This window comes from Hordeum vulgare, chromosome 5H, assembly GCF_904849725.1.
Source record: "Hordeum vulgare subsp. vulgare chromosome 5H, MorexV3_pseudomolecules_assembly, whole genome shotgun sequence".
Classification (NCBI taxonomy): domain Eukaryota; kingdom Viridiplantae; phylum Streptophyta; class Magnoliopsida; order Poales; family Poaceae; genus Hordeum; species Hordeum vulgare.
In genome coordinates, this window is record NC_058522.1 from 397,200,891 (window position 1) to 397,221,985 (window position 21,095).

Here is a 21,095-nt window from a genome sequence, read left to right on the forward strand (position 1 = left end):
CGAGTGGGTCCGAATAGTCAGGTCCAACATGGTTTGCATGTCCAAACTTCTCTGAATCCACCCCAAAATATGACATGTAGATATAGCTTCAGTGACGTAACTGCACCTACCTCTGGATGTATGACTTGTGGGCCAATCACCTTTTGGGTCCACCTATCATACACACAAAGGTAGGTGCAATAAGTAACCGAATCTCAGTCCCTGAGCATGAGGGGGTCGGGGCCTGGCATGATATTGCAGTTCTGGCGTTTTTCCTATTTGTTTTCACCCGAGAATAACATAAGCTGGTAAGGTTACTAAGTTGAAACAGTATAACAATGTAACATTCTCGGAAAAAAATTTGCATTACATAGTTCTCCACGTCGAGGATAACCTCCATTCAAGAATTTTTGTAACTTTCTACCCTCGAGCTGCAAGATCTCACGCCATCAAGCAGCCAATTTATCCTTGCCGCGTGAGGTAACGTTCTTGGCGACCTCGGCAATCTCTTCCATTTGGTTGTCCACCAACTCATTTAGCTGCTCCTCCTGAGTAGCGAGATCTTCCGGCTGCTGCTGGACTGTCTGATTATCTTCGTCCCCGCCCTCCTTTGTCCAGAACACAGCAAATGACGTGTCCTCGTCAAAACTAGTGGGCACTTGGACAAGGCGCTTCCCGTTGGTTCCAGAGGCGGCGCCGAGTAGTTCACCTTTGGTGCGGTCGTAGATGCAGGCCCTGAAGTTACCGATGCACTTGGGATTTTCGGCATCAAGGTGTAGATAGATCAGAATTTCCCAGCACCGCAGGAACTGTTTCTTGTTGATCTTCAGCTTCAGCCGCACAGTCTCGGCCAGGTCAGCCGGCGGAACCATTATCAAACTGTGAGTTCTTTTCGACAGGTTGGTCTGCTCTAGAGACAAGACCATAGCACCAAGCGCAGGCTTGATTGGCTCAAAGGTGAGAAGACGAAGACAGTCCATGGAGGAACGTACATACTGCAGGTAATCAGAAGGGTCTTCAATAGTTAAGTCATACATGTTCTCGGATTCTGCGATCGAATTGATTGCCTCAAGAAGACGACGGCCGTGCCCTTCACCCTGATAAGATGGTAAGACCAGTATCTGATAAAGTAAAAGAAACTTATCAGCCAGCATCCAAAGTAGAGAGACCAAAACAAACTTTACTTTGCAAAAAACAGGTTATGCAATTATGTTCAAGTCGGTTCAAACATCAGAAATAACAGAAATGCATATGAGCTTGCTTTAAAGAAATTAAAGCATATGGAAGAAAAAATGCAGACACATGAAGAAATAAACAGTAAAAGCTGCAGTAGGTCCAACCTGACTGATACGCAAGCGAGTGCTCTCAGGGTAATGATAGAAATGGTGGACAGCTGCAAAGCCTAGCAACTGAAATTTTGAATCAGATGGCTCAAGCTCTGCCTTCTTCACTACTACAAGCATTTCCCATCCATGTTCTGTGATATCTACAGGTGTGGAACCTAGAATGTGATGATGTTAGAAAAGGATTCCAAATATAACTGACCACTATACTCTAAAACTTTCAGTTACCTTCAACCAGAAGCAGAACAAGTGATACCAAACGTGAATAAAGGTATGCAGCAGCACCTTGGAGTTCAACTCGAACAATCTGACAATAGAAAAGCAGATCAAATTCAGTACATATGCAGAATGCCAACGGCTTGAATGCAAGTCATGAAAGCAAATGAGCTAAACTGCATAACCATTCATTCTCACAATTACATTACCCTTTACCTTTTAGAAGCATCAATGCAAAAACTGCATCTTAGTATTAAGCGATAGCACTTGACAGGAAAGCATGTATTTTTAAGAACTTCAGTTTGTATGCTGAATTCATAACCAAGTTAACAAAATACCATCCATCAAGCAACAGGACGACAAGATACCTACCTCAACTTCCAAATCATCTTCATCTGAGGCATCATATTTAATGGATTTACCATTCGTCACGACATCACTGCAGAAGTTCAAATAAGTTCTGCGTGCTTCCAAAAGCAATAAAGAAATGCTCTATGGCCGAGCTCTACAAATAAAGGTACCTGATATACTGGCATCCCTTTGAGAATGACTCCAGAAATTCATCTTTTTCTACTAGATTTTCCCCAAAAATGTTCTGTCAAAAAGAATAAACGAGTCTTAGATCATGCACATGGAAGTTCCTTTAGTTACAACAGATATTCTAAACGGGCAGATCATACCTGAAGGACAGGCTTTAGATCTGTGATCCCTCTCCCTCCCTGAAAGAAATTTAGTTGATTGTATGATATTTGATAGCTTGAGAAAATCAGAAATGGTTAGTTGCCATTACTAACAAATACAGAACAAGTGAAGTTTCAAATCCAGAATTAAGTCACTGAGTCATTCGTACAGACAGATAACGTTATTTGGCGCCATTAGCTTAAGAAATTAAGGTCATAGTAGCATTGATTAAGAAATTAAGACACAAAATTAGTGCAATTAACAAAATAAAGATTTCCATTCTGATGAAATCATGTAAAAGCATGGCAAATATATGCTGTTAAAAATAGTAATATCAAAATAGCTACATCATGTTCCATTACAGTTCTAAACGGAACAGGAGGTGCCAGCTATAAAGCATATTAAACGCGACATGCTATTACAGTAATTCAGCAAGTACTTTTAGCAGATAAAAACGAAATGATTCAGATTTAAGTCATAACAAATATAAACTGGTAGCCACTAACCATACATACTCGGATACTCTTACAATGAAATGAAATTACATGAGGTTATAATTAAAAAACACATTGCAATAAATGGTAATGACTGGGGTAACAAATATAGAAATTATCTGAGGTTCTGTAGGAAAATTACAATTCATGACAGATGGAATTTCTTATAGAAGTCCCAAAATATCACAATAGATTAACCAATACTTGCAAAATAGTACTCACATCAGATGTTTCCTTGAATGAAATATCGGCATATGCGTGAAATGATATAGCACTTATCCACACATTGATCTGCACCAAGTGATATATCAGACATAAACAAATAGCATCCCATATTGTAAACTAAAAGCATGTGAAACTTAAACATGGAAATAAAATATCATGGGTTGAAGAGCATGTTATTTCATCGTTAAGACCATCTACAGAAAAGAAATCATAACTTTGCTTTCTACCTTGAGATTTGTGTAGCCATATATCTTACCACCTTCACCAAAGAAATGGTTTAGGTCAAATGGCTCAATGGGAGTGCTGTCTGCTGAGCCCACCTCGTCAGGGTTTCTTGCTGTGGTAATGCCAATAACAAAATACATTAAGGATCTGAAGAAGCCAAAATAACAAGATAATATATTCATTGAGCCTAGTTCGAAACCCTGCAGGCATAATTGTTTGCTTTATTGCAGTTAATTAAATTTGGCAACTGCACGTGAAAGGCTGATAATTTACAATGATGTTACATGAAATGGTGAAAAGGGGCATTCTTCTTACACTGCATGATGTTTTTCACATTAACTTTTGGTACACCAAAGATGCTTGTATTTTTCTCTTCAATGATGATATACTAAGTTACTGCTACAAAATCCCTCTATAATTCCAAGCTATGTAAGCTAGTTTGAAATTGCACAACAGAAACTAGAAAGTAGAGACCAGAGCATGCTGCCGAGATACTGCACACTGGATGGGACTAAGGAAATAAATTGCATACCAAGAAACACTTGCATGCATTCATTCGCTTCAGTTCCAGCATCTGCTGAACATATAAAAAGAGATAACATTAAATTTGGCCATGTACCTATAGAAGCCAAATTACCTAAAAGCACTGAAATGCACATCGGAGAATGAACAGGGCTGCATCATGAGTAACAAATGTAAAAGATAGGTCTACAAGCCCAATACAATAAAAAAATGGAGTGATTGCTCTCCCTGTTTCTGCAGGCTAATACAATCATAAATAAACAATTAAACAGTTTATTGTACCACTCATCACCATAATTGACAGGTCAAACCGTCAAACAGGTAGCAATTTTGTATGCAAACTACCAAGGATATAAAGTTCTCACGCAATGTGCAGTGCCCATCTTAATCCTTTGACATGCTGAAGGTAATCATGAAAAAGATAATCAGTTCAACAACTCCATAAGTATACGAAATAAAAAGGCTGAGGAACATGCAGCCGCCCATCGGTATTCACCACACAGAACTGTCCAATGTCGATACTGAATATGTTGGCAAGTTCACTTCCTCTGTTGACTAGCGCAGAACAAAATGAAGAGAGAAAAAAAAACACATTGTTATTGCCCGGAGAAGAAAGATCACTCCATCTGAATCCAACGGAACACGAATCCAGCGGCACAAACACCTCGACTGGGGGCACCTCAGTCTCAGCTGAGTGTCCCCGTGCGCGTGTCTACGAGCCTACGCGGAAGCGCGCCCGAATCTAACAATACGCTCGCAGGAACACCGGGCCGTAGCCCGAGCACGAACCCCGACCTCGAAAGCCAAACCTACGAATCGAGAGAGGATGTGGGGGAAAGCCCGGGTTGCGTACCGATGCCGGCGAAGCCGACGCGCCGGCGCTTGCTGGTGTCAGCGGCGGAAGCGTCACTCCCCTTCTGCTTGGGCGCCATGGGTGGCTGCCGATCCGGTGGCGGAGGCGGGGGTTCGAGAGGAGGGAGGATGGGGGGCTCCTCTAGGGTTTGGGATTTGGGGGAGGAGAAGACGCGGGAGATTGGTGGAAGGGGGAGGCGGGAAATGGGGAATTGCTGCGGACTCCCGCCTCTTATAGACGACAAGTGAGACAAGCGTAGATTAGGAATTCATTATCTCTAAGAGCATCTACCATCGGACTGTCCGTGAAAAGTGTCGAACGACCCTCATTTGCACAACCACACTCCTCATATTCAAACCATCATATTCATGCAAAATTATGCGCATCCATCATATAGAATCAATTCATCACAAATTTGACAATTCAACGTAGAAAATAAACGACAACTCAACACATGTGTTCAAATAAAACCATACATTTTTTTATATCAAAATGGATCAATCGACTCTTTTGTTGCGCTTGTTGATATCCTTCTTCTTCATATCGATGTCGCATGGCGCAGAAGCCATCATCAGATCGGACGCCCAAGTCCGTGCCATCACCCTCCTCTACAACTTTCGGACATGCTGCTCGACGCGTTGTCCCCTCCGGACAACGTTCTCCGCCTTGCCAAAGACAACGGTCGAGAGCGACGCGGACTTTGTCGAGGCATCATCCATGGCGGTGATGGGGGACGGAGTACTCGACGACGACATCTAGGACGACGGATAAGGACGACATCTCACACGGGTATAAAGGGTGGAAGAGGGTGACGACTCGGACACGGACAAGGAAGGAGAAACACGGGAGGACGACGTTCGATATGGTGGACTTGATCATTTTGGAGTAGGTCTGACCAAACCTGGCCAAACGGGTCGGGCTAAACAGGCCGGCCCGCCAGCCCGTCACGACGGCACGACACGGGCCCGGCCCGGCACGATTTAAACGGGTCGTGCCAGGCACGCGGCACGCCTCGGGACGTGCCTGGGCCTGAGGGCTGAGCACGCGGGCCGGCACGGCACGGACCGTTTATTTTTTTACTTATTTTTATATATATAGGACAAAAAATAACCTAATAGGCCAAAATCGACTCAAAATACAGTCCAATATATTAAAATAGGTCCAAAAAACAGCTTAACAAGACAAAATCAGCCCAAATAATAGCCTAAAAATAAAAAAACTAACAGGCTAGCGGGCCTGGCGTACCTACGGACCGGCCCGTATAGCCTTTGTCCCGTGCCTGGGCCGGGAGGCTGCACCGGCGGGCCGGCACGGCACGGCCCGGCTAATAATCGGGCCCAGGCGTGTCGTGCCGTGTCTGGCACGATTATGGTGGGCCGGGCCGGGCCGGGTCGGGCCAGCCTGTTTGGCCAGGTCTAGGTCTGACTCCTCAGATCTGACGTGGCGAACCCATCTGCATAACCCTAAATCTCCCGCATATGGACTGGATTTGAGGGTGTCGAACATGCCAGTCATTTGAGATGGCTTTGAGGGTCCAATTGGATGCCGATTTTGTGACCGGACAATGAGACGAGTGTCCGCATGAACATTTGGGGGGGCTGAAGGGTCCGGTTGCAGGCGCCCAACAATGCAAAAAAACACAACTTGCAACCCAAAACGTTAGATTTTGGACGAAGAACCTAGATCGGACGTGCATGCCCTACAACCGCTAGACGGTCGTTTGTCAATAAGAACTCAACCCAACCTTCATACCGCAACGTCTAAGTCCATTTCTAACTGATCCCTTAAAAATAGCGGAGTATTCGACGGAGTAAAACCTTAGTGGAGTATACTGTAAGTGCATCTAGTGCCTCTTAGTGATTTTGGTGTATTGAATACTTATGGATTAATGGACTAATGTGTTTGTGAATGTACACATGTCCTATAAGTCCCTGACGAGTTTTGTTTAACCGACGAAAGTCGCCCCTAAAAATGTATGTCTTCATTTGAAGACTTTGGCGCTATTCTTGAAGACTTTGAAAGTGAGGAAATTGGTGTGACATTGAAGATATTGATGCGAGGACTTTGAAGCTTGAAGACTTTAAAAGTGAGGATATTAGTGTGACCTTGAAGATATTGATGCGAGGACTTCAAAGCTTGAAGACTTTGTTTTTGTAGTTTCTTTTCCTCTTTCTGAGTCATAGAAAACATCGTATTATTAAAGGGGGTCGAGGTAATACTAAGGAAATTTTTCAAGTGATGCTCATCTCAAAACCTACACATGCCCAATCCTTCGGGTGAAGCATTTGGAAATCCCTTACAGTGCAGTCAAATTTTTCAGTGACAAAGATGAAGTTCTTCTGGTCTTTGAGGAAATTGGTTTGACCAAGGAGTTAGGATTTCGCTAGTGTGAATTGCCTACCATGAGGAAATTGATAGCCCTAGGGAATTTGAGACTTCAAATTGCCGACCGTTACTGTGCTTAGCGCCAGCTGTCCGAAGGATCTTATCCTAACAGCGTTCATATCGTTATGGGCATTTATGGCTTATCACGCCCGGGTGCACCCTGGCTATAAATACTACCCCCCACAACCACTAGTTGGTTGGCTGCTCCGAGAGAAATTGACAAGTGTTATTTAGATCAAACCTTCCTCTCAAGACTCTAAAAGGATCATAAGTGAGGAAAACCCCAAACACCCAAAGCCACAAAGTGGTTAAGCATCACCGAAGAGATTGTCTTGTGTAAAACTGATGCTTTCTACCTTTGAAGACGGTGCATCTGTTGGGTAACGTAGCATAAATTCAAAAAAAATTCTATGCATGTTCAAATCTTCCTATGGAGAGACCAGCAACGAGAGAGGGGTAAGAGCATCTTCATACCTTTGAAGATCGCTAAGCGGAAGCGTTTGCTAGAACGCGGTTGATGGAGTCGTACTCGCGGTGATTCCGATCTAGTGCCGAACAACGGCACCTCCGCGTTCAACACACGTGCAGCCCGGTGACGTCTCCCGCACCTTGATCCAGCAAGGAGGAGGGAGAGGTTGGGGAAGAAGACCAGCAACACGACGGCGTGGTGTTGGTGGAGAGACGAGGTCTCCCGGCAGGGCTTCGCCAAGCGCCGGCAGAGAGGAGGAGGAAGAAGTGCAGGGCTGTGCCGAGGGAGAGGGAAAAACTATCTCCTCCAAAGGCCAAAAGTGCCCACTATATATAGGGGAAGGGGAGAGGGGGTGCCACCCCTAGGGTTCCCACCCTAGGGGGTGCGGCAGCCCTCCCAGATGGGGTTTGTGGCGGCCAGATGGGGAGGAGGGGGTGGCGCACCCCTCTGGTGGGCCTAAGGCCCACCTAAGTTAGGGTTCCCCCCCTCTTTTCCTTTCCCCTGCGCCATGGGTTGAGTGGGGAGGCGCACCAGCCCAACTAGGGGCTGGTTCCCACCCCCACTTAGCCCGTCTTACCTCTTGGGGTCGCAGCCCCCCTTCGGTGGTCCCCCGGGACCACCTCTGGTGGTCCCGGTGGTCCCGGTACGTTACCGGTGATGCCCGAAACACTTCCGGTGTCCGAAACCATCCGTCCTATATATCAATCTTTACCTCCGGACCATTCCGGAGCTCCTCGTGACGTCCGGGATCTCATCCGGGACTCCGAACAACTTTCGGTAATCTCGTATAACAATTCCCTATAACCCTAGCGTCATCGAACCTTAAGTGTGTAGACCCTACGGGTTCGGGAGACAGGCAGACATGACCGAGACACCTCTCTGGCCAATAACCATCAGCGGGGTCTGGATACCCATGGTGGCTCCCACTAGCTCCACGATGATCTCATCGGATGAACCACGATGTCAAGGATTCAATCAATCCCGTATACGATTCCCTTTGTCTGTCGGTATAGTACTTGCCCGAGATTCGATCGTCGGTATGCCTATACCTTGTTCAATCTCGTTACTGGTAAGTCTCTTTACTCGTTCCGTAGCACGTCATCGTGTGACTAACTCCTTAGTCACATTGAGCTCATGATGATGTTCCACCGAGTGGGCCCAGAGATACCTCTCCGTCACACGGAGTGACAAATCCCGATCTCGATTCGTGCCAACCCAACAGACACTTTCGGAGATACCCGTAGTGCACCTTTATAGTCACCCAGTTACGTTGTGACGTTTGATACACCCAAAGCACTCCTACGGTATCCGGGAGTTGCACAATCTCACGGTCGAAGGAAAAGATACTTGACATTAGAAAAGCATTAGCATACGAACAATACGATCTAGTGCTAGGCTTAGGATTGGGTCTTGTCCACCACATCATTCTCCCAATGATGTGATCCCGTTATCAATGACATCCAATGTCCATGATCAGGAAACCATGATCATCTATTGACTAACGAGCTAGCTAACTAGAGGCTTGCTAGGGACACATTGTGATCTATTCATTCACACATGTATTAGTGTTTCCTGTCAATACAATTATAGCATGAACGATAGACGATTATCATGAACAAGGAAATATGATAATAACCATTTTATTATTGCCTCTAGGGCATATTTCCAACAGTCTCCCACTTGCACTAGAGACAATAATCTAGTTACATTGTGATGTATCGAACACCCATAGCATTATGGTGCTGATCATGTTTTGCTCGTGGAAGAGGTTTAGTCAACGGGTCTGCAATATTCAGATCCGTGTGTACTTTACAAATATCTATCACTCCAGTTTGGACATGGTCCTGGATGGAGTTGTAGCGGCGCTTGATGTGCTTCGTCTTCCGGTGAAACCTGGGCTCCTTGGCTATGGCAATGGCTCCAGTGTTATCACAGAAGAGTGTCATAGGACCCGACGCGCTTGGAACCACTCCAAGGTCGGTGATGAGCTCCTTCATCCAAATTCCTTCATGAGCCGCTTCTGAAGCAGCTATGTACTCCGCTTCACATGTAGATGCTGCCACGACTTCTTGCTTGCTGCTGCACCAGCTCACTGCCCCACCATTCAACACATATACGTATCCGGTTTGTGACTTAGAGTCATCCGGATCTGTGTCGAAGCTAGCGTCGACGTAACCCTTTACGACGAGCTCTTCGTCACCTCCATAAACGAGAAACATTTCCTTAGTCCTTTTCAGGTACTTAAGGATATTCTTGACCGCTGTCCAGTGTTCTGCACCGGGATTACTTTGGTACCTCCCTACCAAGCTTATCGCAAGGTTTATATCAGGTCTGGTACACAGCATGGCATACATTAGAGAGCCCACGGCTGAAGCGTAGGGGACAGAACTCATCTTCTCTCTATCTGTTGCCGTGGTCGGTGACTGAGTCTTACTCAATCTCATACCTTGCAAAACTGGCAAGAACCCTTTCTTTGAGTTTTCCATATTGAACTTCTTCAGTATCTTGTCAAGGTATGTACTTTGCGAAAGACCTATGAGGCGTCTCGATCTATCTCTATAGATCTTGATGCCTAATATGTATGCAGCTTCTCCAAGGTCCTTCATTGAAAAACTCTTGTTCAAATAGGCCTTTATGCTCTCCAACATCTCTATATCATTCCCCATCAATAATATGTCATCCACATATAGTACGAGGAAAGCTACAGAGCTCCCACTCACTTTCTTGTACAGACAGGCTTCTCCGTAAACCTGTATGAACCCAAACGCCTTAATCACCTCATTAAAGCGAATGTTCCAACTCCGAGATGCTTGCACCAGCCCATAGATGGAGCGCTGGAGCTTGCATACTTTGTTAGCACCTTTAGGATCGACAAAACCTTCTGGTTGCATCATATACAACTCTTCCTTAAGATTCCCGTTAAGGAACGCTGTTTTGACGTCCATTTGCCAAATTTCATAATCATAAAAGGCGGCAATTGCTAACATGATTCGGACTGATTTCAGCTTCGCTACGGGAGAGAAAGTCTCTTCGTAGTCAACTCCTTGAATTTGTCGAAAACCCTTTGCGACAAGTCGAGCTTTGTAAACGGTTACATTACCGTTTGCATCAGTCTTCTTCTTGAAGATCCATTTATTTTCTATGGCTCGCCGTTCATCGGGCAAGTCCACCAAAGTCCATACTTTGTTCTCATACATGGATCCTATCTCGGATTTCATGGCCTCAAGCCATTTGTTGGAATCCGGGCCCGCCATCGCTTCTTCATAGTTCGAAGGTTCACCGTTGTCTAACAACATGATTTCCATCACAGGGTTGCCGTACCACTCTGGTGCGGAGCGTACCCTTGTGGACCTTCGTGGTTCAGTAGTAACTTGATCCGAAGCTTCATGATCATCATCATTAACTTCCTCTTCAGTCGGTGTAGGCACCACAGGAACAACTTCTTGCGCTGCGCTACTTTCCTGTTCGAGAGGGGGTGTAATTACCTCATCAAGTTCTACCTTCCTCCCACTTACTTCTTTCGAGAGAAACTCTTTCTCTAGAAAGGATCCGTTCTTGGCAACAAAGGTTTTACCTTCGGATCTAAGATAGAAGGTATACCCAATAGTTTCCTTAGGGTATCCTATGAATACGCATTTCTCCGCTTTGGGTTCGAGCTTTTCTGGTTGAAGTTTCTTCACATAAGCATCACAGCCCCAAACTTTAAGAAACGACAACTTAGGTTTCTTGCCAAACCACAGTTCATACGGTGTCGTCTCAACGGATTTAGACGGTGCCCTATTTAAAGTGAATGCTGCAGTTTCTAATGCGTAACCCCAAAATGATAGCGGTAAGTCGGTGAGAGACATCATAGATCGTACCATATCTAATAAGGTGCGATTACGACGTACAGACACTCCGTTGCGCTGCGGTGTGCCAGGCGGCGTTAGTTGTGAAACGATTCCACACTTCCTTAGGTATGTGCCAAATTCGTGACTCAAATATTCTCCTCCACGATCAGATCGTAGACATTTAATTTTTCTGTCACGTTGATTCTCAACCTCACTCTGAAATTCCTTGAACCTTTCAAACGTCTCAGATTTGTGCTTCATCAAGTAAATATACCCATACCTACTCAAACCATCGGTGAGAGTGAGAACATAACGATAACCACCGCGGGCTTCAACGTTCATTGGACCACACACATCAGTATGTATTATTTCCAATAAGTCGGTGGCTCTCTCCATTATTCCTGAGAATGGAGTCTTAGTCATCTTGCCCATGAGGCACGGTTCGCATGTGTCAAATGATTGAAAGTCAAGAGACTCTAGCAGTCCATCAGTATGGAGCTTCTTCATGCGCTTAACGCCGATATGACCAAGGCGGCAGTGCCACAAGTATGTGGGACTATCATTATCAACTTTGCATCTTTTGGTACTCACACTATGAATATGTGTAACATCACGATCGAGATTCATCAAGAATAAACCATTCACCAGCGGAGCATGACCATAAAACATATCACTCATATAAATAGAACAACCATTATTCTCTGACTTAAATGAGTAGCCGTCTCGCATTAAGCAAGACCCTGATACAATGTTCATGCTTAAAGCTGGTACTAAATAACAATTATTGAGGTTCAAAACTAATCCCGACGGTAGATGTAGAGGTAGCGTGCCGACGGCGATCACATCGACTTTTGAACCATTCCCGACGCGCATCGTCACCTCGTCCTTGGTCAGTCTCCGCTTATTCCGCAGTTCCTGCTTTGAGTTGCAAATGTGAGCAACAGCACCGGTATCAAATACCCAGGAGCTACTACGAGCGCTGGTAAGGTACACATCAATAACATGTATATCACATATACCTTTAACGTTGCCGGCCTTCTTGTCCGCTAAGTATTTGGGGCAGTTCCGCTTCCAGTGACCTTTTCCCTTGCAGTAGAAGCACTCAGTCTCAGGCTTGGGTCCATTCTTTTTCTTCTTCCCGGCATCTGGCTTACCGGGCGCAGCAACAGCTTTGCCGTCTTTCTTGAAGTTCTTCTTACCCCTGCCTTTCTTGAAACTAGTGGTCTTGTTGACCATCAACACTTGATGCTCCTTCTTGATTTCTACTTCTGCAGACTTGAGCATCGAGTACAACTCGGGAATGGTTTTCTCCATCCCTTGCATGTTGTAGTTAAGCACAAAGCCTTTGTAGCTTGGTGGGAGAGACTGGAGGATTCTGTCAATGATAGCATCATCCGGAAGTTCGACTCCAAGTGAAGTCAGACGACCGTGTAACCCAGACATTTTGAGTATGTGCTCACTGACAGAACTGTTCTCCTCCATCTTACAGCTGAAGAACTTGTCGGAGACTTCATATCTCTCGACACGGGCATGAGCTTGAAAAACTAGCTTCAGCTCTTGGAACATCTCATATGCCCCGTGTTGCTCAAAACGTCTTTGGAGCCCCGTTTCTAAACTGTATAACATGCCACACCTGACCAGAGAGTAGTCATCACTCCGCGCTTGCCAGACGTTTAGAACGTCATGCGCTGCTGCGGGAGCGGGAGGGTCACCTAGCGGCGCATTAAGGACATAAGCCTTTTTACTTGCTTCAAGGATGAGCTTCAGGTTGCGAACCCAGTCCGCATAGTTGCTACCATCATCTTTCAGCTTGTTTTTCTCTAGGAATGCGTTGAAGTTGAGGTTGACGTTGGACATCTACAATATTTATAAAGACAACTTTTAGACTAAGTTCATGACAATTAAGTTCATTTAATCAAATTAAGTATGAACTCCCACTTAAATCGACATCCCTCTAGTCATCTAAGTGATACATGATCCATGTTGACTAACCCGTGTCCGATCATCACGTGAGACGGACTAGTCACCATAGTGAGCAACTTCATGCTGATCGTATTCAACCATACGACTCATGTTCGACCTTTCGGTCTCTTGTATTCGAGGTCATGTCTGTACATGCTAAGCTCGTCGAGTCAACCTAAGTGTTTTGCGTGTGTAAATCTGGCTTACACCCGTTGTATGCGAACGTTAGAATCTATCACACCCGATCATCACGTGGTGCTTTGAGACAACGAACCTTCGCAACGGTGCAAACTTAGGGGAATACGTTCTCGAAATTTTAGGAGGGATCATCTTATTATGCTACCGTCGTTTTAAGCAATAAGATGTAAAACATGATAAACATCACAATGCAATCATATAGTGACATGATATGGCCATTATCATCTTTGCTCATTCGATCTCCATCTTCAGGCATCGCATGATCATCATCATCACCGGCGTGACACCATGATCTCCATCATCATGATCTCCATCATCGTGTCTCCGTGAAGTCGTCACGCCAACTACTACTATCACTACTACTATGGCTAACCGTTAGCAATGAAGTAAAAGTAGCAAGCACATGGCGTTGCATCTCATACAATAAATTAAGACAACTCCTATGGCTCCTGCCGGTTGTCATACTCATCGACATGCAAGTCGTGAAACCTATTACAATAACATGATCATCTCATACATCATACATGCAACATCACAACTTTGGCCATATCACATCACATGTCAAACCCTGCAAAAACAAGTTAGACGTCCTCTAATTGTTGTTGCAAGATTTACGTGGCTGATTTGGGTTTCTAGCAAGAACGCCTTCTTACCTACGTGACAGCCACAACGATGATATGCCAAAGCTATTTACCCTTCATAAGGACCCTTTTCATCAAATCCAATCCGACTAGAGTAGGAGAGACAGACACCCGCTAGCCACCTTTATGCACGATGTGCATGTCTGTCGGTGGAACCAGTCTCACGTAAGCGTACGTGTAAGGTCGGTCCGGGCCGCTTCATCCCACAATACCGCCGGAAAAGAATAAGACTAGTAATGGCAAGCAAATTGACAAACCATCGCCCACAACTTTTGTGTTCTACTCGTGCATAGAATCTACGCATAGAAAACCTGGCTCTGATACCACTGTTGGGTAACGTAGCATAAATTCAAAAAATTTCCTACGCATGTTCAGATCTTCCTATGGAGAGACCAGCAACGAGAGAGGGGTAAGAGCATCTTCATACCTTTGAAGATCGCTAAGCGGAAGCGTTTGCTAGAACGCGGTTGATGGAGTCGTACTCGCGGTGATTCCGATCTAGTGCCGAACAACGGCACCTCCGCGTTCAACACACGTGCAGCCCGGTGACGTCCCCCGCACCTTGATCCAGCAAGGAGGAGGGAGAGGTTGGGGAAGAAGACCAGCAACACGACGGCATGGTGTTGGTGGAGAGACGAGGTCTCCCGGCAGGGCTTCGCCAAGCGCCGGCAGAGAGGAGGAGGAAGAAGTGCAGGGCTGTGCCGAGGGAGAGGGAAAAACTATCTCCTCCAAAGGCCAAAAGTGCCCACTATATATAGGGGAAGGGGAGAGGGGGTGCCACCCCTAGGGTTCCCACCCTAGGGGGTGCGGCAGCCCTCCCAGATGGGGTTTGTGGCGGCCAGATGGGGAGGAGGGAGTGGCGCACCCCTCTGGTGGGCCTAAGGCCCACCTAAGTTAGGGTTCCCCCCCCTCTTTTCCTTTCCCCTGCGCCATGGGCTGAGTGGGGAGGCGCACCAGCCCAACTAGGGGCTGGTTCCCACCCCCACTTAGCCCATCTTACCTCTTGGGGTCGCAGCCCCCCTTCGGTGGTCCCCCGGGACCACCTCTGGTGGTCCCGGTGGTCCCGGTACGTTACCGGTGATGCCCGAAACACTTCCGGTGTCCGAAACCATCCGTCCTATATATCAATCTTTACCTCCGGACCATTCCGGAGCTCCTCGTGACGTCCGGGATCTCATCCGGGACTCCGAACAACTTTCGGTAATCTCGTATAACAATTCCCTATAACCCTAGCGTCATCGAACCTTAAGTGTGTAGACCCTACGGGTTCGGGAGACAGGCAGACATGACCGAGACACCTCTCTGGCCAATAACCATCAGCGGGGTCTGGATACCCATGGTGGCTCCCACTAGCTCCACGATGATCTCATCGGATGAACCACGATGTCAAGGATTCAATCAATCCCGTATACGATTCCCTTTGTCTGTCGGCATAGTACTTGCCCGAGATTCGATCGTCGGTATGCCTATACCTTGTTCAATCTCGTTACTGGTAAGTCTCTTTACTCGTTCCGTAGCACGTCATCGTGTGACTAACTCCTTAGTCACATTGAGCTCATGATGATGTTCCACCGAGTGGGCCCAGAGATACCTCTCCGTCACACGGAGTGACAAATCCCGATCTCGATTCGTGCCAACCCAACAGACACTTTCGGAGGTACCCGTAGTGAACCTTTATAGTCACCCAGTTACGTTGTGACGTTTGATACACCCAAAGCACTCCTACGGTATCCGGGAGTTGCACAATCTCACGGTCGAAGGAAAAGATACTTGACATTAGAAAAGCATTAGCATACGAACAATACGATCTAGTGCTAGGCTTAGGATTGGGTCTTGTCCACCACATCATTCTCCCAATGATGTGATCCCGTTATCAATGACATCCAATGTCCATGATCAGGAAACCATGATCATCTATTGACTAACGAGCTAGCTAACTAGAGGCTTGCTAGGGACACATTGTGATCTATTCATTCACACATGTATTAGTGTTTCCTGTCAATACAATTATAGCATGAACGATAGACGATTATCATGAACAAGGAAATATGATAATAACCATTTTATTATTGCCTCTAGGGCATATTTCCAACAGCATCTTCCATACTGTTAGGCGTCATGGTCTAGTGCATCCAAGAGTGGTCGTGGACCGCCGGATGACCGAGTTTGTGAAGGTTTGGAAGTCTACCTTGAAGAGTTACCACGACTGATTGGACGGACTCTATGTGACTCTATCTCAAGAAGAATACGGTAATGGCAGTGCGTACTTTGGTTTAAACACCAAGCAGCTCCAAATCAGACGTACGATTGTCACAACAATTGAAATTGGTAGACCAAATCATTGTCTTCACCGAGCATCTGGTTCTATTTCCTCAACCCTTTCATTTCCTTGTTTACTTGTTGATGAAACTGGTCCTTACTTTTTGAAAACTTTGACTGAAGACTTTCTCAATTTCATTAATCCAAACTCTTCAATCACCTTGTCTTCCACTTGCTTATCATGATTACTCGCTACTTGTGTTTTGTGTATGCTTAATTTCATCATGACGACTTTGCTAGTGCCATGTTATGCATGCACTTGAATAGTTTATCTACTGCTTGCATTTCGTCACTCCGGTAAATCATCAACTAGTATTCCTTGGTGCGAATTTGCAAAAATCGCTATTCACCCCCCTATGGTCGATATAATGCAACTTCAATTGGTATGATAGCAAGGTACTCCCTTGTCTAGTGTGATTTTGGTTTAACCACCTATAGTTTTAGTTATGTCGACTTCAAGTATGATCAAAGTCTTTGTTGGATGTCCTACCTTTGATGGAACGGACTACCCTTACTGGAAGAAATGCATCTTGAGGCAATTGACAATGATCTTTGGTAAATTGTGGAAATGGTGTTCCATCAGTTACCCCCGCTATCAATGATGTTGATGTGAAGAGATACAAACAACTTGACTCTCAAGCAAAGAATATCATATGTGGCCATCGAGCAAAGGACACTATGGCAGATTGAGTGCTTTGGAAACTTCAAGGCTCGTCTGGGACAGGTTGTCCAAAGTCAACAAAGGGGTCTCAACTCAACTGACTCCTGAGTTGATGTTCTTCGTAATCTCTTCAACCACTTCAAAAGACTCGACAAATAAAATCTCCAAAAAACCTTCGATTGCCTCACTGATATCTCCAATGAGCTCCAAGATCTTAGTGCCACTGACATCACCAACCATGAGGTGGTGAAAAAACCGTTGAGATCTCTTGATTCCTCATTTGACACACTGGCTTTGACGATTCAAGAGCATGGAGACTACAAGTCACTAGATCCTATTGATATTATTGAAAGGCTCAATACTCATGAATTCCAACAAGCTGAGAAGAGAGATCTTTATGGGCCAAGCTATAGAAGATCTCGTGCATTGAAGGCAAAGGCAATTCCCTTATTTGAAGGAGAAGACTCTGACAACAGCCTTGGTGATCCTCAAGAACTTAGTCAGGAGCTAGCAATGCTCGTGAGAAAAATCCAAAAGTTCTCCAGAAGAGGTCGGTTTAGAAAATCATCAAAAAGTGATGTGAAGATATCAGAATTTTCATCGCGTGATTACAAGAAAAGAACTTGCCACAAATGCAAGAAGTCTGGCCACTACCTTGTTGATTGCCCTCTCTTGAAAAAGGAATCAAAGAAGAAGAAATACAAGGATGACAGTTCTAACGACAAGAAAAATAAGAAATCTTCAAAGTCCTCATCCCATGAGAAGAGCAGTTATAGAAAGGCTCAGGCACTTATTGGTAAGAAAATGGATTCCGGAGAATATGAGGAAGAGGAGGAATCCGAGGAGCTGCTGGACTCTGGTGTGGCAAGCCTAGCTCTCGCCACTGCGTTCGTCAGCAAGTCCATGTTAAACAATGAAGAAAATTACATCGTCAACGACTATGATGACTGTGACGACGACTTTGCTCCCACCTATTGCTTCATGGCAAAAGGTGCCAAGGTACTCAATATTCTTCCTCCTATGAATCAACCGAAGGTGAATCTGATGATAATCTAAAACTTGGTTATTCCAAACTTGCTAATATTGCCATTAAGCAACAAACTGCTATGGAAAGGATTCAGAAATAACTAGACAAAAGCGATGACCTGTTGAATGAGGAAATGGATCGGACTCAAACTCTGACTGATGACTTTCATAGTCTTGAGTGTAAGTATGATGACCTTCAACGTCGTCCATGAAACTATCTTAGTTGATCATGAGAAAAAAATCTTATGGATTTATTCAAAGAAAGCAAAGATCTTGAGAAACTAAGGGTGTCTCATGATGATCTTGAAGGGAAAATGATTCTCTGCTTGCTCAACAAATCAGTTCCGCTCACGAAGAGCTTCCCCACCTTGTTTGAAATGCATCGAACGTGAAACTGCTAATTCTTCACCTCAATGTTCAAAGTCTTCTGTTGTTGCAACTTCTTCAACTATCTCTATGGTCACAAATTCCTCATCTGAGAATACCACTAGTGTCACCAACGAAAATGCAATGTTGAAGGAATTGTATGCGACAGGCATGCACAACAGTATAAAAAAGGCATCAAACCCTTTGTGATGTGCTCAAAAAGCAGATTCTAAACAATAACCCAAGGAAAGACGGTGTTGCATTTGAAACAAAATTGAATGTTGATGGTTCCTACTGGAAACCTGGGTAGTACCCCAAAGCCACATGGGTTGCCGTGAAAGGACATCCTCTAGATCCATACACTTTGCCTAGCTTAAACTGTGAAATTTCATGTTCTTCTGATGAGTCGTTTGACTCCAACTATAAACTGTTCACAAATCAGAATGGTGAAGTATTTGCTAGATACTATGTTATAACTAACTACAGGAACAATACTCCTATGAAGAAAATCTAGGTTCCCACGAGCTGTTTAGAAAGTCTTCGGGTGAATGTCATCACGACACCACCCGTAAAGAAAAGGAGCCCCACATCAAATTCTTTATGTGGACCAAGTCCTTCACGTGGATCAAATTCCTCATATGGTCACACATCTACACATGCTCATGCTAATGCTTCTATTTCACAGGGAAATGTTTAGGCTCATGAATACGTGCCCTATTTGTCAAACCATTATGTTCACAAATCTTCAAAGAATTTCTCTACTTATTCATTTGATTACTCTAACCAACCTACACTGAAACGAAGTGCATTAGCTTCATTGCCTCAATTCTCATATGCAACTCGTAGAATGATGAAATCTTTACCACCCTTGCAAATGTGTGTGGTGAAGAAAAAATAAGTAATCACTTATGCAGGGTCAAGTCTCCACACAAACTTGAACGTGTGATGAATTTGCTGGAGACATGAGGAAATTCTTGAAAGGACACAAGCTAATCATGATTAAATAAATCACTCATTCCATCCTCCTCATCTTACTGCATATATTTCTTCATTGATACAATTTTGTTTAACAAATTTGATAAGCCATATTCTTCACTCTAAAGTATATGAGTTCGTAAGTTGCACTAATTCGTGAGCAGGAAGAACCACCTAAAGCTACTGAGTGGGCCCTCAAAATTGGATGCACCATTCACATGACTGGTGACAAGAACCTATTAATGGACTCACCACTTGCACCATCTCACCTAAAGCATATCACCTATGCTGACAAAGGAAAAAAGCAAGGTATTGGGTCTAGGTAGGGTTGCAATCTCAGAGGATCGACATGTGTATAAAGTGATGCTTGTCAAATCCCTTGGATCCAACCTCATGTCAGTCTCGGTGATTTGTGATCTTGATATGGTTGTCATCTTTGGAAAATATCATGACACTGTGCTTATAAATCTGACAAATCCAAAGTTTTCAAAGGGACTTGTATATTATTAATTTCTATACAGGTCCTCAGCCTGCCACGTGCCTACTTGTAAAAGCTTTAGAAGGTTGGTTCTCGCATCGACGACTTGGACATGCTGGCATGAGGAACTTTCCCACACTCGTGAAGAAGAAGCTCGTCATTGGCATAGAGTATGTCAAATTCGTCAAGGATCACTTGTGTGGGGCTTGTAAGATTGCAAACATGACCATATCCAAGCATCCCTCCAAGACTATCATGACTACCACTAGTCCCTTTGAATTTCTTCACACGTACCTCTTTTTCCCTACTCTTTATGCCACACTAACCAACGATGCATCTTTATATGGCTTTGTCATTGTTGATGACTTATCTCGTTACACTTGGGTGCATATTATCTGGTACAAAACTAAAGTGTAGGAAGTCTTCACACGATTTTTCAAGCACCTCGATGAACTTTTGCATCAAGATCAAGCACATCAGGAGTGATAATGGAACCGAGTTCAAGAACACTAGTCTTGATGACTATCTTGCTGGATTTGGGATTACTCATGACCTATCTGCCCCCTACACTCCTCAGCGGGATGGCGTTATGCAGTGAAAGAACATGACTCTTGTTGAGGCGACTCACACTATGCTTGATGAATACAAGCCACCTCATCGCTTCTGGCCTGAAGTAGTTAACACTGCATGCCACATCATCAACAAGGTTTATCTCCACAAACTCCTCAAGAAGTCTTCATATGAACTCCTCACCGACAAGAAACCCAATGTGAGTTATTTCAAAGTCTTCGGTGCTAAATGTCAGATTAGTGATCCTCATCACATTTTCAAATTTTCACCGAAAGCACATGAAGATTTTATGATTGGTTACGGAAAGGACTCACACACATATAGAGTCTTCAACACCTATCACAACAAGGTTGTTGAAACTGTAGACGTGCGATTCGATGAGGCTAATGGCTCGCAAAGAGAGCAGCTACCTCCTGTGCTAGATGAAATGTCTCTTGGCAAATCCATTAGGTTCAAAGCTATTGAAGATATCATACCCACTTAAGAACCTCTACATGCTGGAGAAGTTATCCCGAACAATGAAGACTTTCATGCTGGTGCATCTGAGGAAAATGGCGCCGAAGAAAATGCCTAGCCCAAGTGAAAGCACAACTTCTCCCTATGTGGTTTTGGTAATTAATAACAACATATATGTCATTGGACTAACGATTCTATCTAGTGTATTTCAGGAAAATTTC

General features: G+C 44.6%; 1 protein-coding gene and 1 pseudogene across 2 annotated transcripts; one reads left to right on the top strand and one right to left on the bottom strand.

Moving 5' to 3' along the window:
* Positions 1-275: 275 nt before the first annotated feature.
* Positions 276-4,746, bottom strand: LOC123395026 (probable histone acetyltransferase type B catalytic subunit). Of its 2 annotated transcripts, none has more exons than XM_045089939.1 (10): positions 4,539-4,746; positions 3,696-3,737; positions 3,166-3,275; positions 2,936-3,004; positions 2,219-2,257; positions 2,060-2,133; positions 1,911-1,977; positions 1,551-1,629; positions 1,320-1,480; positions 276-1,100 (listed from the first exon to the last, which is right to left on the bottom strand). In XM_045089939.1, exons 1-10 carry the CDS (start codon positions 4,615-4,617, stop codon positions 429-431), a joined length of 1,392 nt encoding a protein of 463 aa, XP_044945874.1. In that variant the 5' UTR covers positions 4,618-4,746; the 3' UTR covers positions 276-428. The 2 variants fall into 2 exon arrangements, with proteins under 2 accessions (XP_044945874.1, XP_044945873.1); XM_045089938.1 differs by having other exon boundaries at positions 3,696-3,740; positions 4,539-4,732.
* Positions 4,747-16,865: 12,119 nt separating this feature from the next.
* On the top strand, positions 16,866-18,130 carry LOC123396765 (annotated as a pseudogene).
* The last annotated feature ends 2,965 nt before the right edge of the window (positions 18,131-21,095 follow it).

What these genes read in the sequence shown, in the direction of transcription:
- LOC123395026 (XM_045089938.1), bottom strand. Translation starts at nt 4,617, where the DNA reads ATGGCGCCCAAGCAGAAGGGGAGTGACGCTTCCGCCGCTGACACCAGC. An exon ending in ATCTAAAGCCTGTCCTTCAG is followed by an intron (nt 2,134 to 2,218) that starts GTATGATCTGCC and finishes TCTTTTTGACAG; the next exon opens with AACATTTTTGGGGAAAATCT. An exon ending in AAGATGATTTGGAAGTTGAG is followed by an intron (nt 1,630 to 1,910) that starts GTAGGTATCTTG and finishes TTCTATTGTCAG; the next exon opens with ATTGTTCGAGTTGAACTCCA.